Source organism: Gadus chalcogrammus, chromosome 18 (assembly GCF_026213295.1).
Source record: "Gadus chalcogrammus isolate NIFS_2021 chromosome 18, NIFS_Gcha_1.0, whole genome shotgun sequence".
Lineage (NCBI taxonomy): Eukaryota > Metazoa > Chordata > Actinopteri > Gadiformes > Gadidae > Gadus > Gadus chalcogrammus.
This window is the reverse complement of record NC_079429.1, coordinates 2709356-2729934: the sequence shown is the minus strand read 5'-3', so window position 1 is coordinate 2729934 and position 20579 is coordinate 2709356. Positions and strand designations below refer to the sequence as shown.

Here is a 20579-nt window from a genome sequence, read left to right as displayed (position 1 = left end):
GTGATGCTCCCTTTTAACCATTTGATATAAATTATGCTAATGATATGCGTGTGCTCACCGTGTGCCCCCGCCCAGTGTCCAACGGGACGGCGCAGTCCTCGTCCCAGGGCTCGGGGTCCACCTCCTCCGCCTCGTCCCTGTCCTCGGGCACCCCGGTCAGCTCCCTGAGCGGCCTGTCCCAGGTCATGTTCCCCCCCAGCCTGCCCTTCATGGACATGGTGGACGTCTGCATCTCCACCGAGGACCAGAGGTCAGAGCGCGCACACACCGGCCCACTGGGGCTGGCTGGTACGGGAAAGGCCTCCATGGAAGGGTCTTTGGGACACTTGTGATAGGGGAAGGCTTTAGGATTTCTCTGCTGTAAACATGGCATGCAAAGGGGAAATCCCAACACACTACAATTATCTTATTCTGAACCAAGTTCAACATCCATGCAAGATGAGCTTTGAGCTTGGCCTGGCTACTGCCAGGCCAAGCTCAGTCGTAGATTGCAAGTTGGTTCTGGGGAAGCTGCTGTCATTTTCTCCAGCAAAAGAGGCGTGATCAACGGGCCTAGTTCAACCGACTCTGTACGCGATTGGCTGCTTGCCGTCGCTTCCCTGTCGTCATTGTGTTGGACCAGCCAACAGTGTGCCAGGGGAAAAAGACAGCTTGGTGATTCGCTCCTGCAAAAACGCATCGAAACTAGAAGAAATGTGTTGCTCTTCTCCAGACCCTTCTGCAGGGCGAACTCAAATCGCCGGCAGATGGGCGGGGCCACCCAGTCTACTCTGAGCTTGAATTGAAACACAAACATGCAAAGAATTTTAAAGTGGCTTCTGGTTTCATTTATAGTGTTAAAATGTGTTCTCTTATGATTGCTAATATAAATATGTAACCCGACATTAAAATCAACAGGTTATGCAATGGAATATCCATCAATTGCAGGTTCTGCAATTGATGGATCAGTTTAGCCAAAGAGGGCACTTTTTCGACCTTTAAGGGGGTGATATGACGCCAACAGGTGTGAGTGTGTGGGAGTGTCCACCTAGATGAACGCTGGATAGATCAGTCTCCCAGCCTACCCAGTGGACTGTAGCAAGTGTTGCTTATCTATCCATCGTACATCCTGGTTGCCACTCCCACTTGTGATGTCACTAAATCACCGTAAAGGGCAGATTTTCGGCTTGTAACGGCTGACCACACCCACACCTGGTGGCGTAACAACCCCCCTTCAAGCGGTTATAACGGCTATAACGAGACGCCCCCCCCCCCCCAGGTATGAGTCCGGGCGCACGGAGATGGCCATCCAGACGGACCACCCGGACACCAGCCGCAGCGTGGGGGCCACCACCCTCCTCAAGGACACCCTGATCGGGGGCCCGGGGGGCGCGCGGGGAAAGAGGGAGTCCACCAAGACGGCGGTGCTCATGGCGCTGAGCCGGCCCACCCGCCCCATCAGCCGGTCCCAGAGCCAGGTCACCGTGGCAGGTGAGGCCCCCGCCAGCCACCGCAGACGACTCAACACTCACCTGAGTTCACCTGGACTCTGCATAGCCCCCCCCAGGGCCGGCGCTCGGCATAGGCGACCTAGGCGACCGCCTAGGGCGGCAAATGCGTTGGGGGGCGCCCTCTGGTGGCGCCCTTAATTAGTCAATTATAATATACGAAACAAACGGAGAAGGGAGGGGGTGCGGGAGCAATCGCCAGGGCGCCCGAAACCGTCACCGTAGTACGCAGGACAATGCAACAAACCCCCACCCCCCCCCACCCCGCTCGGAAGACCCCCTCTGTCCAGGGCGCAAGTTGATGTTCTCGACCAGGGCGCCGAAACGGCCAGCGCCGGCTCTGGCCTCGCCCCTAACCCCCCAGCCCCCCACTCCACCTAGTTAAACACTTGTTTTTGTATGTTTTGAATGTTGCATGGACCCATAGGTTGAGGCACATGTGAAAAGCAGGATTCGAAATTGACCCAAAGCATGAAAGCGTGATTTACAAAAGATGTGTGTGCGATTGCATACAATCTGCAAACAATTACAACTTAATTATTAACATTCATGTCACCTCCGGGGCTCGGTACAGATTTAGCTTTGCACGTCCTTCCCCTCTTACGCTTGAGAAAACAGGGTTTGCTAATTCATTTCAGCAAATCTTTCCCATCTTTCCTTTGGGAGCATTAGAGTCAACGGATTAGATTAGATGAATGCTTAATTCAGCCCCAGGCTGATGGATGAAGCACCCCTTTAATCCAATCGTGAAGCCCAGCGGTTTGTCTCTGTCGTCGTGTGTCGAAGCGCCACCCGATCACCGTCTGTCCCCGTCCGGCAGAGATCAACCAGAAGCAGGACAAGAAGAAGCAGAAGAGCCAGGGCTCGGAGGAGAAGAGCAGCACGCTGCAGCGCTCCAAGACCCTGATGAACCTGCTGTTCCGGGGAGGCCGCAAGAGGGACGCCTCCGGGGGGCGCTCCAAGTCCCCCTCCAAAGGTCAGCCCGGGCCACCGGTCACAACTCGAAATCGGATCGGTGAAAATCGGCTTGGTGAAAGTGCCGTTCAAAATGGATTTGAACGGCATTTTCCCCGATTTCAAACAAGCCGATTTTCGTAACGACAGCCTACGTGAACAAGCCGATTTCGAACAAGCCCGAGTTTCGACACAAACAAGTTACCACCCGAAATCGGGTAGTCGATTTCAGGTGTAGATTTTACAACCCGTTTTTGGGTGCAAGCGCACCTTTTTTGGGTGCAAGCGCACCTCCAGCTGCATAAGCTTGAACACAACATCCACCCCTGGTTGTTTGATATGCTTTGATATGTTGCACATAGCTGTTTCTAGTATGTGGGTGCCCTAAATGGTCTCAAGTCATGGCACAGATTCATGCTGAAGATGGATCACTATCCACTATTCACTATTTAGTAACAAGGTAACACTTTACAATAAGGTACGCAAAACGTGGGTAGTTACTGAGGAACGAATGAGTAACAAATACAGTAGTCCCCTAGTCTGTTTACCAGTAACTCCTCAGTAGTTACTGAGTAACTCACTTAGGGCCTTAACAGGGCCCTGTTAGGGCCCCTGGTCATTCATCATTCGTTACTCATTCGTTCCTCAGTAACTACCCACGTTTTTGCGTACCTTATTGTAAAGTGCTACCAGTAACAAAGTACATGCTTGTATCCAAAGACACCTAGAAATATGTGCCAGAGAGCTGAGGCATCGTGTGCAGGGGCTTGTCTTTGCACGCTCTCCCGTCTCACTTGTGTTTATGCGCTGCTGTGTTCAGACGGGACCGCCGGGGGCCGGGGGCCCGGCGCGAAGCCCGACCCGGCCATGCTGGGGGCCGTGGAGGACATGTCCCGCAGGCTGCTGACCGAAGACGAGGTGGCCTCGGTGATGAGGGCCTGCCGCAAGGTCAGCACCGTGGAGCCCCAGAAATTATTAAATTGCTTCCTCTAAAAAAAAAAAAAATTGTCTATCCGATTTGACGGTTGAAAATAACGTCGATAGCAACGGCCTGTTATTCATTCGCAGCAAATTATAACACTAATAATATTACGTTTGTAGAAGCTTTTGTTTACTTTTACCCTCTCAGAGCCAGAGCCGACCTCTGACCCCTTTGGGCTCAGCGGCTGGCTAACGTTGTGCGCTGTCTGTTCAGTACGTCACGGTGGAGCGGTCGGTGGAGAACTTTGTGCTGCACCTGGTGGAGGTTCTGGACCGGCCGGAGAAGCTGCTGCTGCTGAGGGAGATCAGGTGAGGAGACCTTTGTGGAGAAGAAACTAAGGCCGGGCAACGGTTATCAAAATAGATTTGTGTCTTCTTCCTCGAGGATTGGACATTGGAAGAGCAAATCAGTTGGCCCGACAGTCATAGACTGTGAGAGGAACGTGGTGCTATACTATGGATACTTTACATAGACTATATTTTTGTCTATTCTTGTGACTTTAAGTAGAGTAGGCTCCCGAGCATACAGTCTGTGATGTGATTGGCTTGTAGGATCCTATCGGGTGTGGGATAAAAAGAGTATTCAGTACATTAGTGAATGTCTCGTCAATCCATCCAGGGATATCATTCCTGCATTATGAGCAAGCAGTCGAAATCTGCACTATGCAATCAAAACTTCACTTGTAAGTGCAGTCTCATCACCATATAGTAAGATAATAGTAGTGACTTTGGGTCATCTTCTTATTTTATACACTGCTCCCTCGCCTCACTTCTTCGGCATCACAGTATTGTATTTCATTTGTACGGCCTCATCCGGCAGTCCAGGCCGTACTGAACAGCTCATTCATTGTTTTGCGTCGCTTGTTTCCCAGAATGCTGTTGGCTCCTGTCGACCTGGAGCCCTTCAACGACATGGTGACCCCGTTTGAGGTGGAGGCGTACGACATCCTCAAGTACCGCTCAAGTGCGTACGATCCTCACCGCGTGGTTCACCAGCCATGTCGAGACAGTTCTGTTGTCTAAGCTTGTTGCATTGTCATGCCTCTGCTCGAGTCCTGCGATGTTATCGGGCATTTCGTCTCTTTCGGACGAATAAGTCTAGACCCAAGCGCCTTATAACTTGTGAACATAACGACACATGCGCCCTGTCTTGGTCACAGTCAAACCCACGGCGCTGCGCTCCCCAGCGACCGGACGGGCCCCCAAGAGACACCTCATCACCCCCATCCCCGGTGAGCAGGCAGCCTTCCCCCCCTCCTATCCACACACACCGGGTCCTCCCCCAATGCCCCAGAAGTTGTACACACGTTAGCTTGTCATCTATGATCTTTACATAACAAGATATGCCCTTTTATTAGTGACTTGAATAATACCGTATTACCTCCATCCTACAACGCCCAGAATTCAATATTTTTTATTTGATTGTGTTCAAAGTGTTAGTGCGTTGTCACCCCGTTTGTATGCGTGTGTTTGTAATCGGCTGTCCGTGTTGGTAATTGCTGTCTGTGTTTGTAGTCCTCTCTCTCTGTTTGTATTCGCTCCCTCTGTGTCTCTGTGTCTGTAACCCGACCGACGCTTGCCTCTCTCCCAGACTCGCAGGGCGGCTTCGAGCTGTGCAGCTCCCGGGAGGTGGAGCGGGAGAGCCACCTGCAGGAGGGGCTGGGGCGGCTCCGGGTGTCCGGGACCTCGCGGCGACGCAGCAGGGAGCGCCCCAACACCTCGGGGGCCTTCTCCCCTCTCCTGGACATCCCCCTGGACAGCTACGCCCTCAAGCCCAGACACGACCCGTCCCACACCGCCGCCGCCGCCGCCGCCGCCGCCGCCTCCTCCGCCGCCGCCGCCGCCGCCGCCGCCTCCTCCTCTTACTCTTCACCCCGCCCCCCGCTGCCCAACTGGCTGTTGGCCCACGGCGCCGAGGCCCGGGTCCCGCCCCTCCGCTCGGACATCAACACCGTCCGCTCCGTGCACTTCGACGACGAGGCGTCGCTACGCCCGACCGCGCCGGGCCGAGAGGCTCAGGCCGCCGTGACGGAGCGCGGAAGGTCGGCGCTGAAGAACGGACACTCCAAGAGTAGAGGTGGAGGAGGGGGAGGGGGAGGAGGGGAGAGGGCTGGAGACGCTGTGTTCACGCTACCCAGCGGGGGGGGAGCTCCCAGCAGGAGGCCGCTGCTGTCTCAGGTGTTCTCCTCGGGGTCCAGGAGGCCAGAGGGAGGCGAGGCAGAGACGCTCGCCCCTGATGCAGCTCCTCACAACGGACTCAACGGCACCGCTGCTGGTCAGGAGTATGAACTGCAGACGGTCAGCATATCAAAGACCAAGCAGTCGCTGGGTAAACGTTTGGCCTTGTCTCATCAGCGGAGAGTAACATGCAAAAGAAGTGTTAAATGTTAATGTTAAATGTGTTGTAAAATGATTATGCCTCCTCATTTTGGGGCTTAGAAAGTTGGTTTGCATCAACTTTGAGGTGCGGTCAATCCCAGTCAAACAGTCAGCCCACTAAGCAGGAGCCTCTTCTAAACCACCCTTGTGTCTCCAGGCATCAGTATATCAGGTGGGATGGAGTCCAAGGTCCAGCCGGTGGTGAAGATAGAGAAGATCTTCCCTGGAGGGGCTGCGTCCACCTGTGAAGTCCTGAAGGTTCATTCAGCCTCCAGAGGGAAATCTCTTCATGTCTATTTGCGTTTATCATCTGGGCTTCAAGCTGTTCAAATGTATTAAGAACAAGTTAATCAAAATAGATTTTTTTTTGGCAAATCCAAAGAAAATCCTTTTTGGACAAAAAATATTCCATATTTGTTTGTTTTTTCCACATACACACAATAAGCTTTGTGCATAGCCCCGCTGATCAGTTTGTTTCCCGTCTGCTTAAGCCCTGTTCCAAACCCTCTCTCCCTGCCTGTCTCTCTCTCTCCCCCCACCCTCCCCACCCTCCCCTCTCTCCCCTCCAGGCTGGGTTCGAGCTGGTGTCGGTGGACGGGGTCACCCTGCGGGGGGTCACCCACCAGCACGCCGTGGACATCATCCGCAGAGCCTTCAGCAACAAGGACAAGGACCCCATGCTGTTCATCGTCAAGGTCCCCAAGGGCCCCGTGAACGGAGAGTGACGCTCCATGACCCATGGACACCAGCAGCGGTTTCGGATAGACCCTCCGGTCCCCTGGGACAGGTCGGTCCACCGGCAGAGCTCCTCCGATGGAGAAGAGACTGTGCAGTCTGGGGTCAGATATGTCTTTACTGACACGCAATATTGAGGCTAGGATTGGAGACGGACGCACATCTCTGCCGTGGCCCAGAGCAGGACACCTCACCCTAACTGCTCCCACATGAATGGGTGAATGTGAGGCACTGTTTGTGCATTGCTTTGATTGGCCGCAAGTTGGTAAAGTGCTGTATGTATGCAGTCTTTTGACCATGTGCTGAACAACAGCTCAAAGAAACGCAGATGCGGATTGTTTTTCAATACCTTGTCTCACCTGAAGAGGGCGGTCTTGTGCCTTATCGTTGGAATGATGACGGCATGTCCCACATAGTTATGCAAAGCAAGAAATGACTGCAGTAATCCGCGGTGTTTTGGCCGGAGATTCCCTTAAAAGATGCCCCGAGAAACGGGATCTTGGAGGAAAAATGTTTTAGGGCCGCTTGAAGGTTAATATCATCAGAGAAATCAAGTCATTGTTATTGATGCCTTAACTGAAAAATATGAACGTGATAATTTAGAGACAATGTATGAATATGAACCGTTGTCACTGGGAACCTACATTATTTATGATGTCTGTGCTTGAAACTAACTGCTTTAACAAGACCAATTTCTTTCTTTTTTTACTAAAAGACAACAAAACTAAAAGTGAAATAACGACCTGCCTGGGGAGTTTCATTAATTAATTTTATTCAAAACATAGTAACTTGGTTTTCCAGAAATGTACAGCATGAAAATATACATTTAATGTCTTCATACAAATACTGTGGATTATAAAAGTCTAAGGAACCAGCACAGAAGCGGTCACATGTGTTACTTACTGGCGGAGCGAACAACAGGGCACGGAACATTGCTTTGGTCTAATCACAGTGGCTATGCATCGAGATTTACAACATCTCTATATGACAACTGGGTTACATCACCATCAAGGACTTTGTTGTGATAGGGATATCTACAGTGATCTATGAACATTACACCTCGGTTACCAGCGATACAGGAACGTGTGTGTGTGTGTGTGTGTGTGTGTGTGTGTGTGTGTGTGTGTGTGTGTGTGTGTGTGTGTGTGTGTGTGTGTGTGTGTGTGTGTGTGTGTGTGTGTGTGTGTGTGTTCAAGTAATGTCCTACACAACAGTATGTTTGTGGTTTAACAGGAAGTTATAACACACAAGGTGGATTCCGATATTCCAAGGCTTGATGGGAAACCAGTATGAGTCTTACCTAATGGTCAGCCATGCCTGGTTAAAAACAGAAAGACAGCCAAGATGTTGTGTAAGATTAGCTTATGTGTAGAATGACAAGTACTCCCAGTACTCTTCAGTACTGGGTACCAAACCTCAACAGAATTACCAAAAGCTTTTTCAAAATGGAGTAACATAAAATATAGAACTCAATGCAGAAACCCAAACACAGAACTTCATGCTGCACGATTAGTGAAAAAAAAATCGAACTAGAAAAACTCAACACTGTCCCGTTGAGCCCATAGCAATTGTGTACATTTTCTGTAAAGCTAGCAACAGAAAACCATGGAATGCAAGAGGGGAGAAGATTACACAAATCCCATGTGAGGAGCGTCCATGTAATCCGAGAATGATTTATTTATTGCTGAAGGCCAATTGACTCCAAACACTCACACAAGAATTCCTCAGATTGTCTTCACCCACGCTGTTCCAAACGCAGTCCGCACAAACCGCCCAACAACCGCTTGGACTGGGCCACGCAATAACCAGAGCACCAATCTATCAAAACAACTCAAAAAGATTCCTCAAGGACATCTAGATTGGGAAGTTAAGTTCCTTAGCGTACCTGGCCTGATATTACACCTTCTTCTCCACTGCTGTCTCCACAACATAAAGTATCTGTCCTGATGCCAGCAACAGAATTGTGCCAGATCGTCTGCGTTTTTCCCCAATACAATAACGTAACTATATCCACCTTTGTTTATTTTTTGTATATACCCTTATCTATCCAAACCATATCCATTTGCAACCAAAATGGTTTTCAAATCGACAAACTGCGGCAAAACTTCTCTGAAAGTATCAGACCCCAACAAAATGCGCTTTGACGTCAAAACCTACACAGCTCACCCCCGTCCAGACCTCCTCAAGGCCTCCACTTATGAAGTGTTTGTGTGTGTCACTTATTAAACTACGTGGGCTGCCTGGATGGAGTGAGTCAGTGGCAGCGCAGATGGATAATGATCGTTGGAACCGCGTCAATCGGGAAACGGGTTCCCAAGCGCCTCGAGGCTCCGGCACACAGCTTGACCGAATCACAAGGCCGGTATTTAAAGCGCTGTGGGTGACGTTGCCCGGGGAGTCTCCATCAATCTGTGGCAGGTTTGGACTACTCTCGACGAACACTCGATTTAGAAAACAACAACTATGATGCCATGATGCCAGAAAGACAGAAAACGATGTTAAGGATTTGGCTTTTTCTCACGGATAATTAGAATACAGGACAACAAACGATCCAACTGTAAACGGCAGATCTGCTTATGTTGCCCTCGTGTCTACCATCGACTCCTAAGCAGGAGAACAGAGATATATATATGCACACACATATATATATATATATATATATATATATATATATTTCGACAGACAAAAGTGCAAATCCAGAGGAGGAGGAAATGTCGCGGGCCAGGGGGGCGGGAGTCATATCTCAGTGGCGGCGACCTCGTCGAAGTGGATCTCGTTGCCGCTGCCCTCGTCCTCCTCCTCGCGGCTGTCCAGCTCCTGGCTGAGCTCCCTCAGCGCGCGCTCCAGCTCCTGGTTGCGCCGGTACATCTCCACGTAGTTGTGCTGCAGCTGCTTCTGGTAGTGGATCACCTTGTCCTTCTCCTCCTGCCAGACGCGCCGCTCCTCCTGGAAGCCCCCCACCTGCTCCTCGGCCCGCTGCCTCTCCCTCGTCAGCTCCGCCCGCATCCTGTCCATCTGGAGCCTCATGCCCTGCAGGGCCTCCCCGCCCCCGGCCTGCCGCTGGGCCTGGCCCTCGTCGCTCTCGTACGCCAGCAGGTGCTCCTCCGCCTCCTGGAACACCTGGCAGCGCCGCGCCCCCTGGTTCTGGTTGTGGTTCTGGTTCTGGTTGTGGTGTTTCTGGCCCTGGTTCTGGCCCTGGCCCTGGCCCTGGCCGGCCAGCGCGTCCCTCAGTCGGGCCAGCTCCTCCTCCAGCCGCGCCGCCTTGTCGCGGAGCAGCTCCACCTCGCTCTTGCGCCGCTGCAGCTCGTTCTCGCACACCTCCAGCTCCAGGGTGCGCGTGCGGCCGTTGGCGTGGGCCTCCTGCAGCAGCGCCTGGCCGTTGGTGAGCTCGCCGCGCGCGTCGCGGAGCTGCCCGCGCAGCGACACGATCTCGCCCACGCGCTGAGCCAGCTCCCCCTGCACGTCCTTCAGCTGCTGCTTCAGCAGGGAGATCTCCCCCGACTTCTGGCACACCTGGTGGCGGGGGGGGGGGGGCGGGGTCAGGACAGACGTGAGACGTACGACGGGGTGGTTCCTGTTGGTTCTAATCAGCGTTCGATCCCTAATGGATTCTGCATTCAGTTCCTCTGTCTAGCTAGCGTTTAGAACGAAGATGGCCCCTTGTGGAATAAGGCCTTTACCCTCTGGTAGAAGGTTTGTAGCTTGGTACACATGGTTAGAAATAAACTAACACTAATGATTAAATTGAATAGAATGAAAAAAACATTGGTAGTGCCCTTCGGAACATCTTGAAGGTGAATTTAAAATATTGTTTGAGCGTCTTGCCTTTTTATGGGCTTGTTTTCTTTACCCTCGTCAGTGAGGGAATACAACAGGGGGCTTTATTCAAGCCAGCTCCAGGGTTATGTTTTTGCATACTCTGCAATCCCCACCCCGTATTCCCACCTTCACTACAGTAGTTACCTTTTTAAGACCCTTGGAACAGAAAGTCTAGGGCTGTTTGGCAGAGTGAAGGAAATCAAATTTCTTATCGATTTCTGTCTGGATGCTAAATAGACACTGTGTGCAGTGTTTCAAAAGACGTTTAATACATCTTCATCGATGTCTGCCCTCTCAAAGGTATCTCTGCCATGGCTGAGGTAATCACAATGAACTACGTTTTTAATCCCAGACACTGATGAGGCCTGGGGCTCCGAACTCGTCCAGAGTGGAATTACTTCCCCTTGATATCATTGAGAATCGTTCTTTTTTTTTTGGGCCACAGATTACGTAGGTCATACAGAGCACGCCATTTCATTACCATTTTATTGATTTACCGAAATTGCTTATTTTCGAGCAACTGTTTTGCTCGTTATGCTACGATTATGTCTGCCCATTAGGGCTAACATCTTCACCACCCCTATCCCTTCGCAGGGTCTCCTCCTTGACAGTTAAGGGAGTTTTTCTTAAGCCCTGTGGAGGGCTTAAGAGTTTGTGGGGGGGTATAGTGTGGCATATGAAGCCTTTTGAGCCTGTAACTGTGATTAAGGGCTATACAAATGAAACAGACTCGCCCTAATTGCAGGCGGCAGCCGTGACCGGCTCTTTGTGAAGCCCTGGTGAGAGACCAGCATGTAGTACCGCCCACAGCCTACAGGCGGTTCCCAGTATTTCATTTAATTGAAACCAAAAAAAAACTAGCTACTGGTTGCAAAAGTCCCAGCCATGGGGCCGACTATTGCAGGGAAATCTATACCCCCAAAAAGGCCACGAGTCAACCAATAGGTGTCGAGGTGGATGCTACGTCCGTATCGTTCACAGTGGTCGACCCTTGACCTGAGTGAACTCGCTCTCACCTCCCACTTGGTCTCCTCCAGGCGCGGCCCGATCTGGATCTTCTCGTGCTCGTAGGAGGAGCAGCGCTCCTCAAGCTGCTCCCGCTCCTGCAGGAGCTGGGAGAAGTCCTCCTGCAGCTTCTTCTTCTCCTGCTGAAGCTGGTACACCTGGGAGGCCAATACCACCGAAGAAGAGCACGTGGTGAAACACAATGAGCTGGACGTGGTCCTCCCAGATCAAGTCCCCCAATACCACAGAGTTTCAAGCCTAGTTTATACTATTGCTATTAAAATAGCTGCTGTTGGTTTTTACATTAGCGACGCAGCTGACTTCTTCCTCTCCGGAAACATATCTGGGACGCAGAACCATAAACGCTAGAATCGGCATCGAGACACATGGGGTACACTACACACAGCTGCTAGTCAATGCAAAAGTAGAATCAACTTTTCTCTGCTTCCTTAGCATTCTAAACTCTTCCAGCAGACCTCTCTCAGAGCAATCAGACGACGTCTGCAACATTTGACACATTATTCCATCAGAAATGTGCCTGGTCATTCTGAAGTGGTGTGGTCGGAAAAATCTCATCTCGTTAGCCGGCGCGTTTGACTCGACGAGGGAATTCGTGGCTGGAAGCGGGGCAATCAGGGAGAATTGGGAGCAGGCTTGAGCACAAGGAGCTGTTGAGGTTTCACTCTGTCCCCGCGTGGCAGCCGGACTGGGAGGACGTGATGGAACACCGTGCTCCAGCTCACAGGCTCTGGCCCTCCGATGCGTTCAGCCACTATGTAGGCCGATGCACCAAATTAAAGTGACTCGGCTTAAAATCCATATCGCAAAACAGTGGCGTCGCAACTCCAATGAAAAGATGTGACCAAGTGTCGTAGTGGAGCGTAAAGGAAATGTAGGAGGAGGTACGGGGAGCCTTGCCCTGTGTGCATACAACCAGAGGAACCTGTAACTGCAGCACCACAAAGGTCAGAGTCTGACCTGTAACCGCTACAGGTGTCAGAACCTGACCGGTTACTGCTACAGGGGTCAGAGTCTGACCTTTAACCGCTACAGGGGTCAGTGTCTGACCTTTAACCGCTACAGGGGTCAGTGTCTGACCTTTAACCGCTACAGGGGTCAGAGTCTGACCTTTAACCGCTACAGGGGTCAGAGTCTGACCTGTAACTGCTACAGGTGTCAGAACCTGATCGGTTACTGCTACAGGGGTCAGAGTCTGACCTTTAACCGCTACAGGGGTCAGAGTCTGACCTTTAACCCCTACAGGGGCCTGAGACTGACCTGTAACTGCAGCACCTGCTGCGCCCGCTGCGACTTCTGCGAGGCGGTCTGCATGCGGGTGGCGCAGCCCTGCCTCAGCTCCTCCAGCTCCAGCTCACAGCGCTTCTGCTTCTCCTCGTAGACCTGGGGTGGAGACGGGGGGGAGAGGGGGGGGGGGGGGAGGGTCCCCTCAGGTGTCATGGTAACTTCACCGTTTATCGCCCTTGAATGATATTGTACCGTCATTAAGATACCATCCATATAGGCATAGCCAGTTGTATAGTCTTAGTTAGTTATGATGAGAAGACACCTTTAAAATTATAAAGATATGAGGTTTTAAATGTCAGAGAAGTAGGAAAACTAGTTTGGTCATTAACGGTCTTATAATTAATGGTCATTTTATTCAGTGCGATGACAATGGATGGTAGTTTGATCGGACCTCTCAACGGCCACCGAGTGACGAGCCGGTTGCCGGTTACCGATTTTAACAGCGAGCTGATTTGAGAAACACTAAATAAAATGCGGTCCACTCAAACACTGCCGTTCCCACAAGCCCACCTCTTCGAGGGCCCCTGGCGGGCCCCTAGACCCCCGCGGCCCCGGCACTGACCTGGCAGATGGCCGCCTCGTTCTCGTCCAGGTTGTCCCGGAGCTGCTGCAGCTCCAGCTCCCGCTCTCGCAGCTTGTCCTCCAGGTCCCGGACCACGCCCTCGTAGCCCTCCAGGGGCCCCGGGGAGCGGCCCGCCGAGCCGTTGTCCGACAGGGGCTGGCCCCGGCCGCCCAGCGACCCCGAGCCCGTGCTCTTGCTGGAGGACGAGCGGCCGCTGTCCGAGTTGGAGTGTCCGTGTCCGTGTCCGTGTCCGTGTCCGTTCACCGCCCCGGGCCCCCCCGCCTTCACGGGCTCCAGGTGGCCCCCGGAGGCCTCGGAGGTGGCCTGGCTGTAGCCGGGGCCCGGGTAGGGGGGCAGGCTGGACAGGGAGGTGCGCCCGGAGTCAGACATGGAGCAGGACTGGCTGGTGGCCTGGCCCCGGCTGCCGTAGCTGCTGCGCTTGTCCGAGCAGGAGGGCGTGGCTTCCCCCGCGGTGTGGGAGGGGCTGAGCAGGTTGAGGTTGTTCTGGCTCCCCGATTGGCTGCTGGGGCCGTGGCGGGGGGACAGGTACTGCATGGAGCTGCGGCTCTTGGGCACCACGGGTTTGAAGGCGGTGGGCCGCAGCACTGCGTTGTCCATGTTCTGCAGGTGGGAGGTGGATCATTATTAACCTGGGAGGCCCTCAGACAGGCTCAGAGCCTAATGCTAAATGAGTTCCTACACATCAGTTCAAATGAATCATAAGGTCAAACATTCACTGGCAAGTCTTTGGCCAGTCCCTAAACTTGGCAAGTCTTAGGCCCAATCCCATCTCTACCCCTTACCCCTTCCCCCTCCCCCCTTCCCCTTACCCCTTCAAAACAAAGGGGAAGGGATAAGGGGAAGGGATAAGGGGTAAGGGGAAGGGGTAAGGGGTAAGGGGTAAGGGGAAGGGGTAAGGGGTAGAAATGGAATTGGGCCTTAATGGTCTCATAGTACACCACCAGGTGTGAGTGTGATTAGCCGTCACAAGCCGTTTCGAAAACCAGCCTCTTCCTGTGTTTTAGTGACATCACAAGTGGGCGTGTCCACCTAGATGTACGACAGACAGATGAGCAGCATTTTTCTACTATAGACTTTCTACTATAGAGTAATGGCTGATAACACCAACACCTGCTGGTATAACACGGAACCTTTAAACATTTTTAACGGACACTAGATAAAAGTGATTATGGGGAACTCCGACTCACCATCTCCAGTTTCCCCGAGATCGGCACCAGCTTGGGCGGGGGGCCCCCCATGATCCCGCTCCACCCCCCCCCGCCGTTGACCTCGTCGGTGGGGAGGCCGCTGAGGCTGGGGGGCGTGACCTGGCTGACGGTCCAGTCCTCCACGTACTCCTCGTTCAGGTAGGCGTAGGCGGCGGCGGCGGCGTCGTCTGTGCGTCCGGCGTTGGCCGAGCTCTGCCGCTTGACGGGCGGGGGCGGCGAGCGCCGCAACAGGAGCAGCGCGTCCTTGTGGCGAGTCGGGCCCCAGGCCGGCCCCCGCCCCCGGCGTGGCCCTCCGCGCGTGCCTGGCGCCCGGCTCGCCCGCGGGGCCTCCGCCGACGGCCGTGCGGCGCTGGCGGTCGTGGTAGGGCGCGGGGCGGGGCGCGATGAGGCTGCCGACGGAGCCCATCGCCTCTAGCGACGGGGGCGGGGGCCCACCAGGGCCCACCGGGGACGCGTGGCCGGAGGAACGGCGGCTGCGGGACGACCCGCCGGGGCCCGGCTTGAGGTGGTCAGCGGAGACGGGCAGCGGCTGAACCAAGGCCATGGCAGCTGGTCCGCGGGGCGACGGCGCGCTCTGAAACAAGGAGAGGGGAAACTCTGAGTCAACGCTGGCTGGGCCGGCTCCAGGGAAAGGTCGGACTGGGGGCTGGAGGAATGCATGGTCGGCTTCCCAGAGCTCAGCCTAGTCGACCTGTAAACACCGGGGGCCGCGGCGATCACGGGACCTTCAGCGTGCGGGTGATTGCTCTGGGGTTAGACGGGAGCACCCTTCTATGCTTGGGCTTGTGGGAACTCTCTGGGAGAACATGAGGCTGATTATACTGTAAATACACTGCGAAGCCCAGGCAAAACAATAGGGAGTCAGGGACGGCCACGCGGATCAGAGACTTCAGAGAGTCAGAGAGTCAGAGCGCACACACACACGCACACACACACACACACACACACACACACACACACACACACACACACACACACACACACACACACACACACACACACACACACACACACACACACACACACACACACACACACACACACATCCGGCTGGACAGGACTAGTTACTAAGCCCATTCAAGCTGTAGAATAAGTGGTCTCAGGGCAGGCCAAGTGCAAACGGGTTCATTCTGCTTTAGTGAGTAGGAGTTGAAAAATGGCTCCCAGCATCCTGGCTACTTGGAATGACAGGAAGAGAGTTGCAAACAAACAATCTGAATCGGAATCAAAGCAAAACAAGCAAACAGAGGCCAGATTGATATTATAATGACGAGAGTTTGCTTTCTATTCGGTGAAATTCAGACAGACGGGCTCCTAAAAATAAGCCTCAACAACATCAAATGCCGGCATGAGCCAACAGCTCATGTTATTAGTTTCACCTTGGCCTTGCTTTCAATAGCATGACCTCTGCCCACCATTGGTGGTAAACAGTCCAGCGGTGGAGAGAGAAGAACAATAAAGAGACGCCCACTGGGGGGAAGAGGTCGAGTGAGATTAGAGAGTGTTGAACAGCTGTGGTTCGAAACCCATCATCACTGCGAGCTCCCAGAAGGCCGGCATATCCGAGTGACACGTGTGTCCTCTCTTGTTGGCCTTTCGATCTGCCCACGAGCACACAAGAGAAAGTCGCACAGCGTAAAGATCACTGCTGCCAACGGGCAAAGGGTGCCAACTCTTCGGTTTCCCCCGGAGAAGATAAAACAGAACGCATTGAGCGGGGCGGAAACAAATTTACGACCCGCAGCGTCGAGGTTGTTTGATAGAATCTCAACTGAACCTTTCCTTTCAATTGTACTTCCTTTACAGACTCTGTAGTTCCCCACCAGCCCTTCCTGATTGGCCCAATTCAGAATGTAAACACTTCCCAGAGTGGAAGTCCCTGTCGGCATCCGGCAAGCGGGGCGATGCATTAGGTGCCCTGTCAGGAACCATAGTACGTCCTGCCAGCCAAGTCTCTCAGAGCCGCTGCCAGCCTGACCCCAGCAGGGCCTAGCAACCGGACGGCCTGCCAAAAGGACCAGCGCAATCCGGCTAAACGCCACTGTGATTACAATATGTTAATTAGCCCATCCAAACCACTCCGATCCCTGATTACAGAGTCATAATACACAACTAAATGTCCTGCCGGTGTTAAGATTGACGCCGTTAGGAAAGTGAAAGAAGCTCATTAAAAACCAGCCAATGTTTAACTGAACAAAAGGCCAGGGTAATTCTCTCATCCAGTACGCACACACAGCTCTAGAAGCTAAATATACTACCCATGTGACAGGAAACCATGCCGTCAGGTGAAAGAGAGTTTAATTAACCAATTACCTCCAGAACCTGCGTAATAACGGGAGGTTTCGGGCACACATTCACTCCTGCTTTCACTAATCACACGTTTGGAATAATGGAGTGGCCAGAGTGACCCGCCTCCCGCTTCCCACAAGAAAAGGATTCTAGCTAAATCACGGCTTTTTTTTGTCAGCTCCCCCCCCTCCACATTGCTGCTCTTTGAGGTGCATTCCAGAGAGCGGGCCTTATCAGTCAGGGGGTCTCGTGTTGCTGCCCCCCCCAGAGGTGAATAGGTTCTAATTTCTCCGACCCCGAGACGAGCGAAACTATGCAGGGTTTTGACTGGAGGGGGGGGGGGGGGGGGGGCTTTGAAGGGCTTTTTGGTGTAACTATGCTGCACACTCCCTAGTGCCATCAGTTGTCATGGTGATCAGGGCCCTTAGGAACCAGAGAAGGAAGAAGGCTGAGGAGGGGAAGAGGGGCCAATAAAGGGGTTCAGAGGCCCTTTCTTAGTGTCTTATTCAAACACTGGAGTGGAACAAAGAGGATGCTTTTCATACAGTCCCATCCTGTCACAACATACCCAGAGTGCAACGCTGAAGAGGGCTGCAACAACCTGACACAGATATTTTTTTCCTTTGTGAGGACCGTGAAGGTAGGACCTAGTTAATGTGTATGGGACAGCCAACGTTAATTAGTTTGGAGTACTTTATCGTTGGGCCCACAGATCGAGATTAAGGCCTGAGCAGTGCACTGTTTAATCACACACTGGCACTCGGGTCGTTAAAATGCACCACAGGTGTGCCAGGTGCTTGCGGCACATCGCTTTTTCCACTGTGGTCCACGTCATACAAGAGGCAGTGTGCTTTGTAAAATCATAAAAAGCAATACATGTTTTATGATGGAGGTTCACTTTAATATTCAGTGGTGCTCACCAGCTCAGCCAGATCCCCTCGTGCGGACCCTATTGTAAACGCACGTGGAAAAGGCTGAAACTAGTAAGCTGGTTGAGGTGAAGAAATCTGCGGGAGAGTACAAACACACACACACACACACACACACACACTTAAACACACAGTACACAGAGGCTGTACTGACCCTGGGTTGAGAAGCAAAGTCACACAGACGTGCTTTTCAGTCGCTCTGAGTAGGCTCACACTAAATCTATCTTTGTAAGTGCCCCACCATGCACGCCCAATCCAGCGCCACATGAGTCTAAAAATACAGCCAACAGGCAACTGATGTGTGGGCCTGCCTGGAGGAGCTGTTGAGATCAGACCACTGCCCTGTGGAACCGGGTTGAAGACAGGAGACCCTGGACGAGGGAGGGAGGGAGAGGTGAGGACAGAGCCAGGTCAGGGGGGGGGGGGGGGGGGGGGGGAGAGAGAGAGAGAGAGAGAGAGAGAGAGAGAGAGAGAGAGAGAGAGAGAGAGAGAGAGAGAGAGAGAGAGAGAGAGAGAGAGAGAGAGAGAGAGAGAGAGAGAGAGAGAGACTTGTTTACAGTTGGTGTGCGCCTGCATGAACAAAACCTCACTTCTAAAAACACACTTCCGGAAATCACCCTCCCTGCTCCTCGACGTTTTATCATTTTTTTTATCGCCTACCTCTTCCTCGTCTCACTGAGACTCTCTCTTCTCTCCCGTCTGATATTACACCTCTCTCTCTTCTCTCCCACCTCTCTCTCTCCATCCTCTCCCATCTCATGGTCCCCTCTCCATCTCTCTCACCTCTCTCTCTCCCTCTTCTTCAACCCATAAACATCGCTCTCCCACTGCGCTCCTACCTCCTTCTCGCTCACCCTCTCCTCCCGTCTCATAAACACCCCTCTCCCCGGTCTCCTCCCATCCACCTCTCTCCCTCTCCATCTCTCTCTCTCGCTCTCGGGCGACCCGGGGGAAAGTGGAGCATGCGGTGAAAGTGTGACTAAGCTATTTCTGTTCTCCAGACGGGGCCAACTCCTTTGCCACCCGTGCAGCAGACCTGTTGTGCTAAGTGGCCCCCAGCGAACGCCGTCTGTCTCCGCGCCCGGTGCCTGGCGTTTCCAGGCGCATCGGGCCCCTGGGGGTCACAGACAGGCGGCTCTTTGAGACGAGACACGCAGGGTGACGGTCGGCGGTGGATCTACCGAGTACAGGGACTCTGCGGGAATCGGGAAAGAAGTTTGGCGAGATTGCAGGGACAAAACAACCGCGATTGAGGAGAAAACAAAACAAACTCAACCTCGACAAACGTATTTTTTCGCCACGTCTCGCAGCTAGAAGATTTTGTGACTTGCCGAAATCTCCGCAGATGACGACCCCACGGATTTAGTGTGGGTGATCAGGGAAGCAAGGTGTGTGTGATTATTAAGATCTGATTTCCCGTCTCCCCAGAGATTCCACAGGACTAATTGTTCGGTCCCGGCCACACATATAATATCTACTCCCTAAACGTATGCTGACCGCTTTGGTCCAGAGTTTTAGCAGTCTGTGTGTGCCATGGTGGATGAGCGATGGGGGCAGAGACCATCGTGCATTCAAAGAAAAGGATGCATTTATTTCTGTTCTGTTGTTGCACTTAAGATTATTGGCCATGGCTGAGCTGGAGGCCGGATCGGGCAGAGGGCCCCCATTCACTGTTTCTCTTTCTTTTCACACACACACACACACACACACACACACACACACACACACACACACACACACACACACACACACACACACACACACACACACACACACACACACACACACACACACACACACACACACACACACACACACACCCTTCCGCTGGCTTTGTTTTTGCTTCAATCAAAGACAATCGGGGAGAGAGGGAAAAAGGGAGGGGAGACAGAGGGATAAAGAGGAAGAGAGAGGGGGAGAGAGAAGGGGGGAGAGACTAAGCTAAATATCATTAGAGACAACTCGAATAAAATGTATTGAGGTTGACAACACGTTAAGCAAGCACATGCCATTGAATGAAACCCTGACTGCTGAGGTTTCCTCAGGCCGTGCCCATTCATGCCCCTCACGACCGACACAATGAAGTTTTGAAACCCTCCTCGTTCAGCTCCAGACGTTGTAAAGAGTGTGTGGTATGACTCACCCCGGCTTGGTCGCTGCATCGCCATGCCTTCCACCTGACCCTCTCTCCCCCACCATCCAGTTCCCAGATCAGAACTCAACACACGCACACACACACACACAGAATCTCCTCTCTACCATCCAGTTGCCAGTTCGGACCTCAACGCACACACACCAGCACAGTCGGTAGTCCGACTAAATGATCCTTTGGCTCAATGGTCTCTTTGGCTCGGAAGCTAGCCCTGCTGAGGGGGAGGCGGGGGTGGGGGGGGGCTGGGGTGGGGGGCTTATTGAGGTTGGACCATTAGCAGCCAATGGGAATAAGGGAAGCGAAAGTCCCTTCCCTCCCTCCCCTCACTGACAGAGGTACACCCCCCCCCCACCCCCACTCCTCGATCAGAAACTGGCACAGCCCTCTCTCTCTCCCCCTCTCCCTCTCTCCCTCTCTCTCTCTCCCAGTCCCAAATGCCCCCCCCCCCCCTCCTCCCCTCCTGCTCTCTCCCCCCCCCCCCCCCCCCCTTCTTCAGTTCGCTCCTCCTCCTCCAAACAGTTTCCTTCTGCCAAAGAAAGCGGTCTCTGCGTTGAGACCGCTGCGGGACACGGTTCAAAAGAAAAGAGACCAGCTCAGAGGCCAGCCGCCCCGAGAGACCGGCTCCTGCCCGTGGGTCGTGACCCAATGTACGCACTGTGGAGTGGAAGCTGAACGTCTGATTGGGGACCGCAAGGGGCCCCATGCACAGGGGCCCCTCGTTGCCCTGGGTGTACATCCCATCCTGACCACTGG

General features: G+C 53.2%; 1 protein-coding gene and 1 pseudogene across 1 annotated transcript in view; one reads left to right on the top strand and one right to left on the bottom strand.

The window, feature by feature from the left end:
* The window catches only part of LOC130371735 (PDZ domain-containing protein 7-like), a 16060-nt gene extending 8662 nt beyond the window's left edge, over positions 1-7398 (top strand). Inside the window, exons 8-18 of the mRNA XM_056577595.1 lie at positions 76-250; positions 1259-1470; positions 2308-2463; positions 3262-3389; positions 3637-3731; positions 4295-4386; positions 4583-4654; positions 5014-5237; positions 5340-5751; positions 5959-6059; positions 6371-7398. Of these exons, the coding sequence (XP_056433570.1) occupies positions 76-250; positions 1259-1470; positions 2308-2463; positions 3262-3389; positions 3637-3731; positions 4295-4386; positions 4583-4654; positions 5014-5237; positions 5340-5751; positions 5959-6059; positions 6371-6526 (1823 nt within the window). The 3' untranslated portion in view covers positions 6527-7398. The remainder of the gene's footprint in view (positions 1-75; positions 251-1258; positions 1471-2307; positions 2464-3261; positions 3390-3636; positions 3732-4294; positions 4387-4582; positions 4655-5013; positions 5238-5339; positions 5752-5958; positions 6060-6370) is intronic.
* LOC130371591 (leucine zipper putative tumor suppressor 2 homolog) lies at positions 6651-19920 on the bottom strand (annotated as a pseudogene).
* Between the last annotated feature and the right edge of the window lie 659 nt (positions 19921-20579).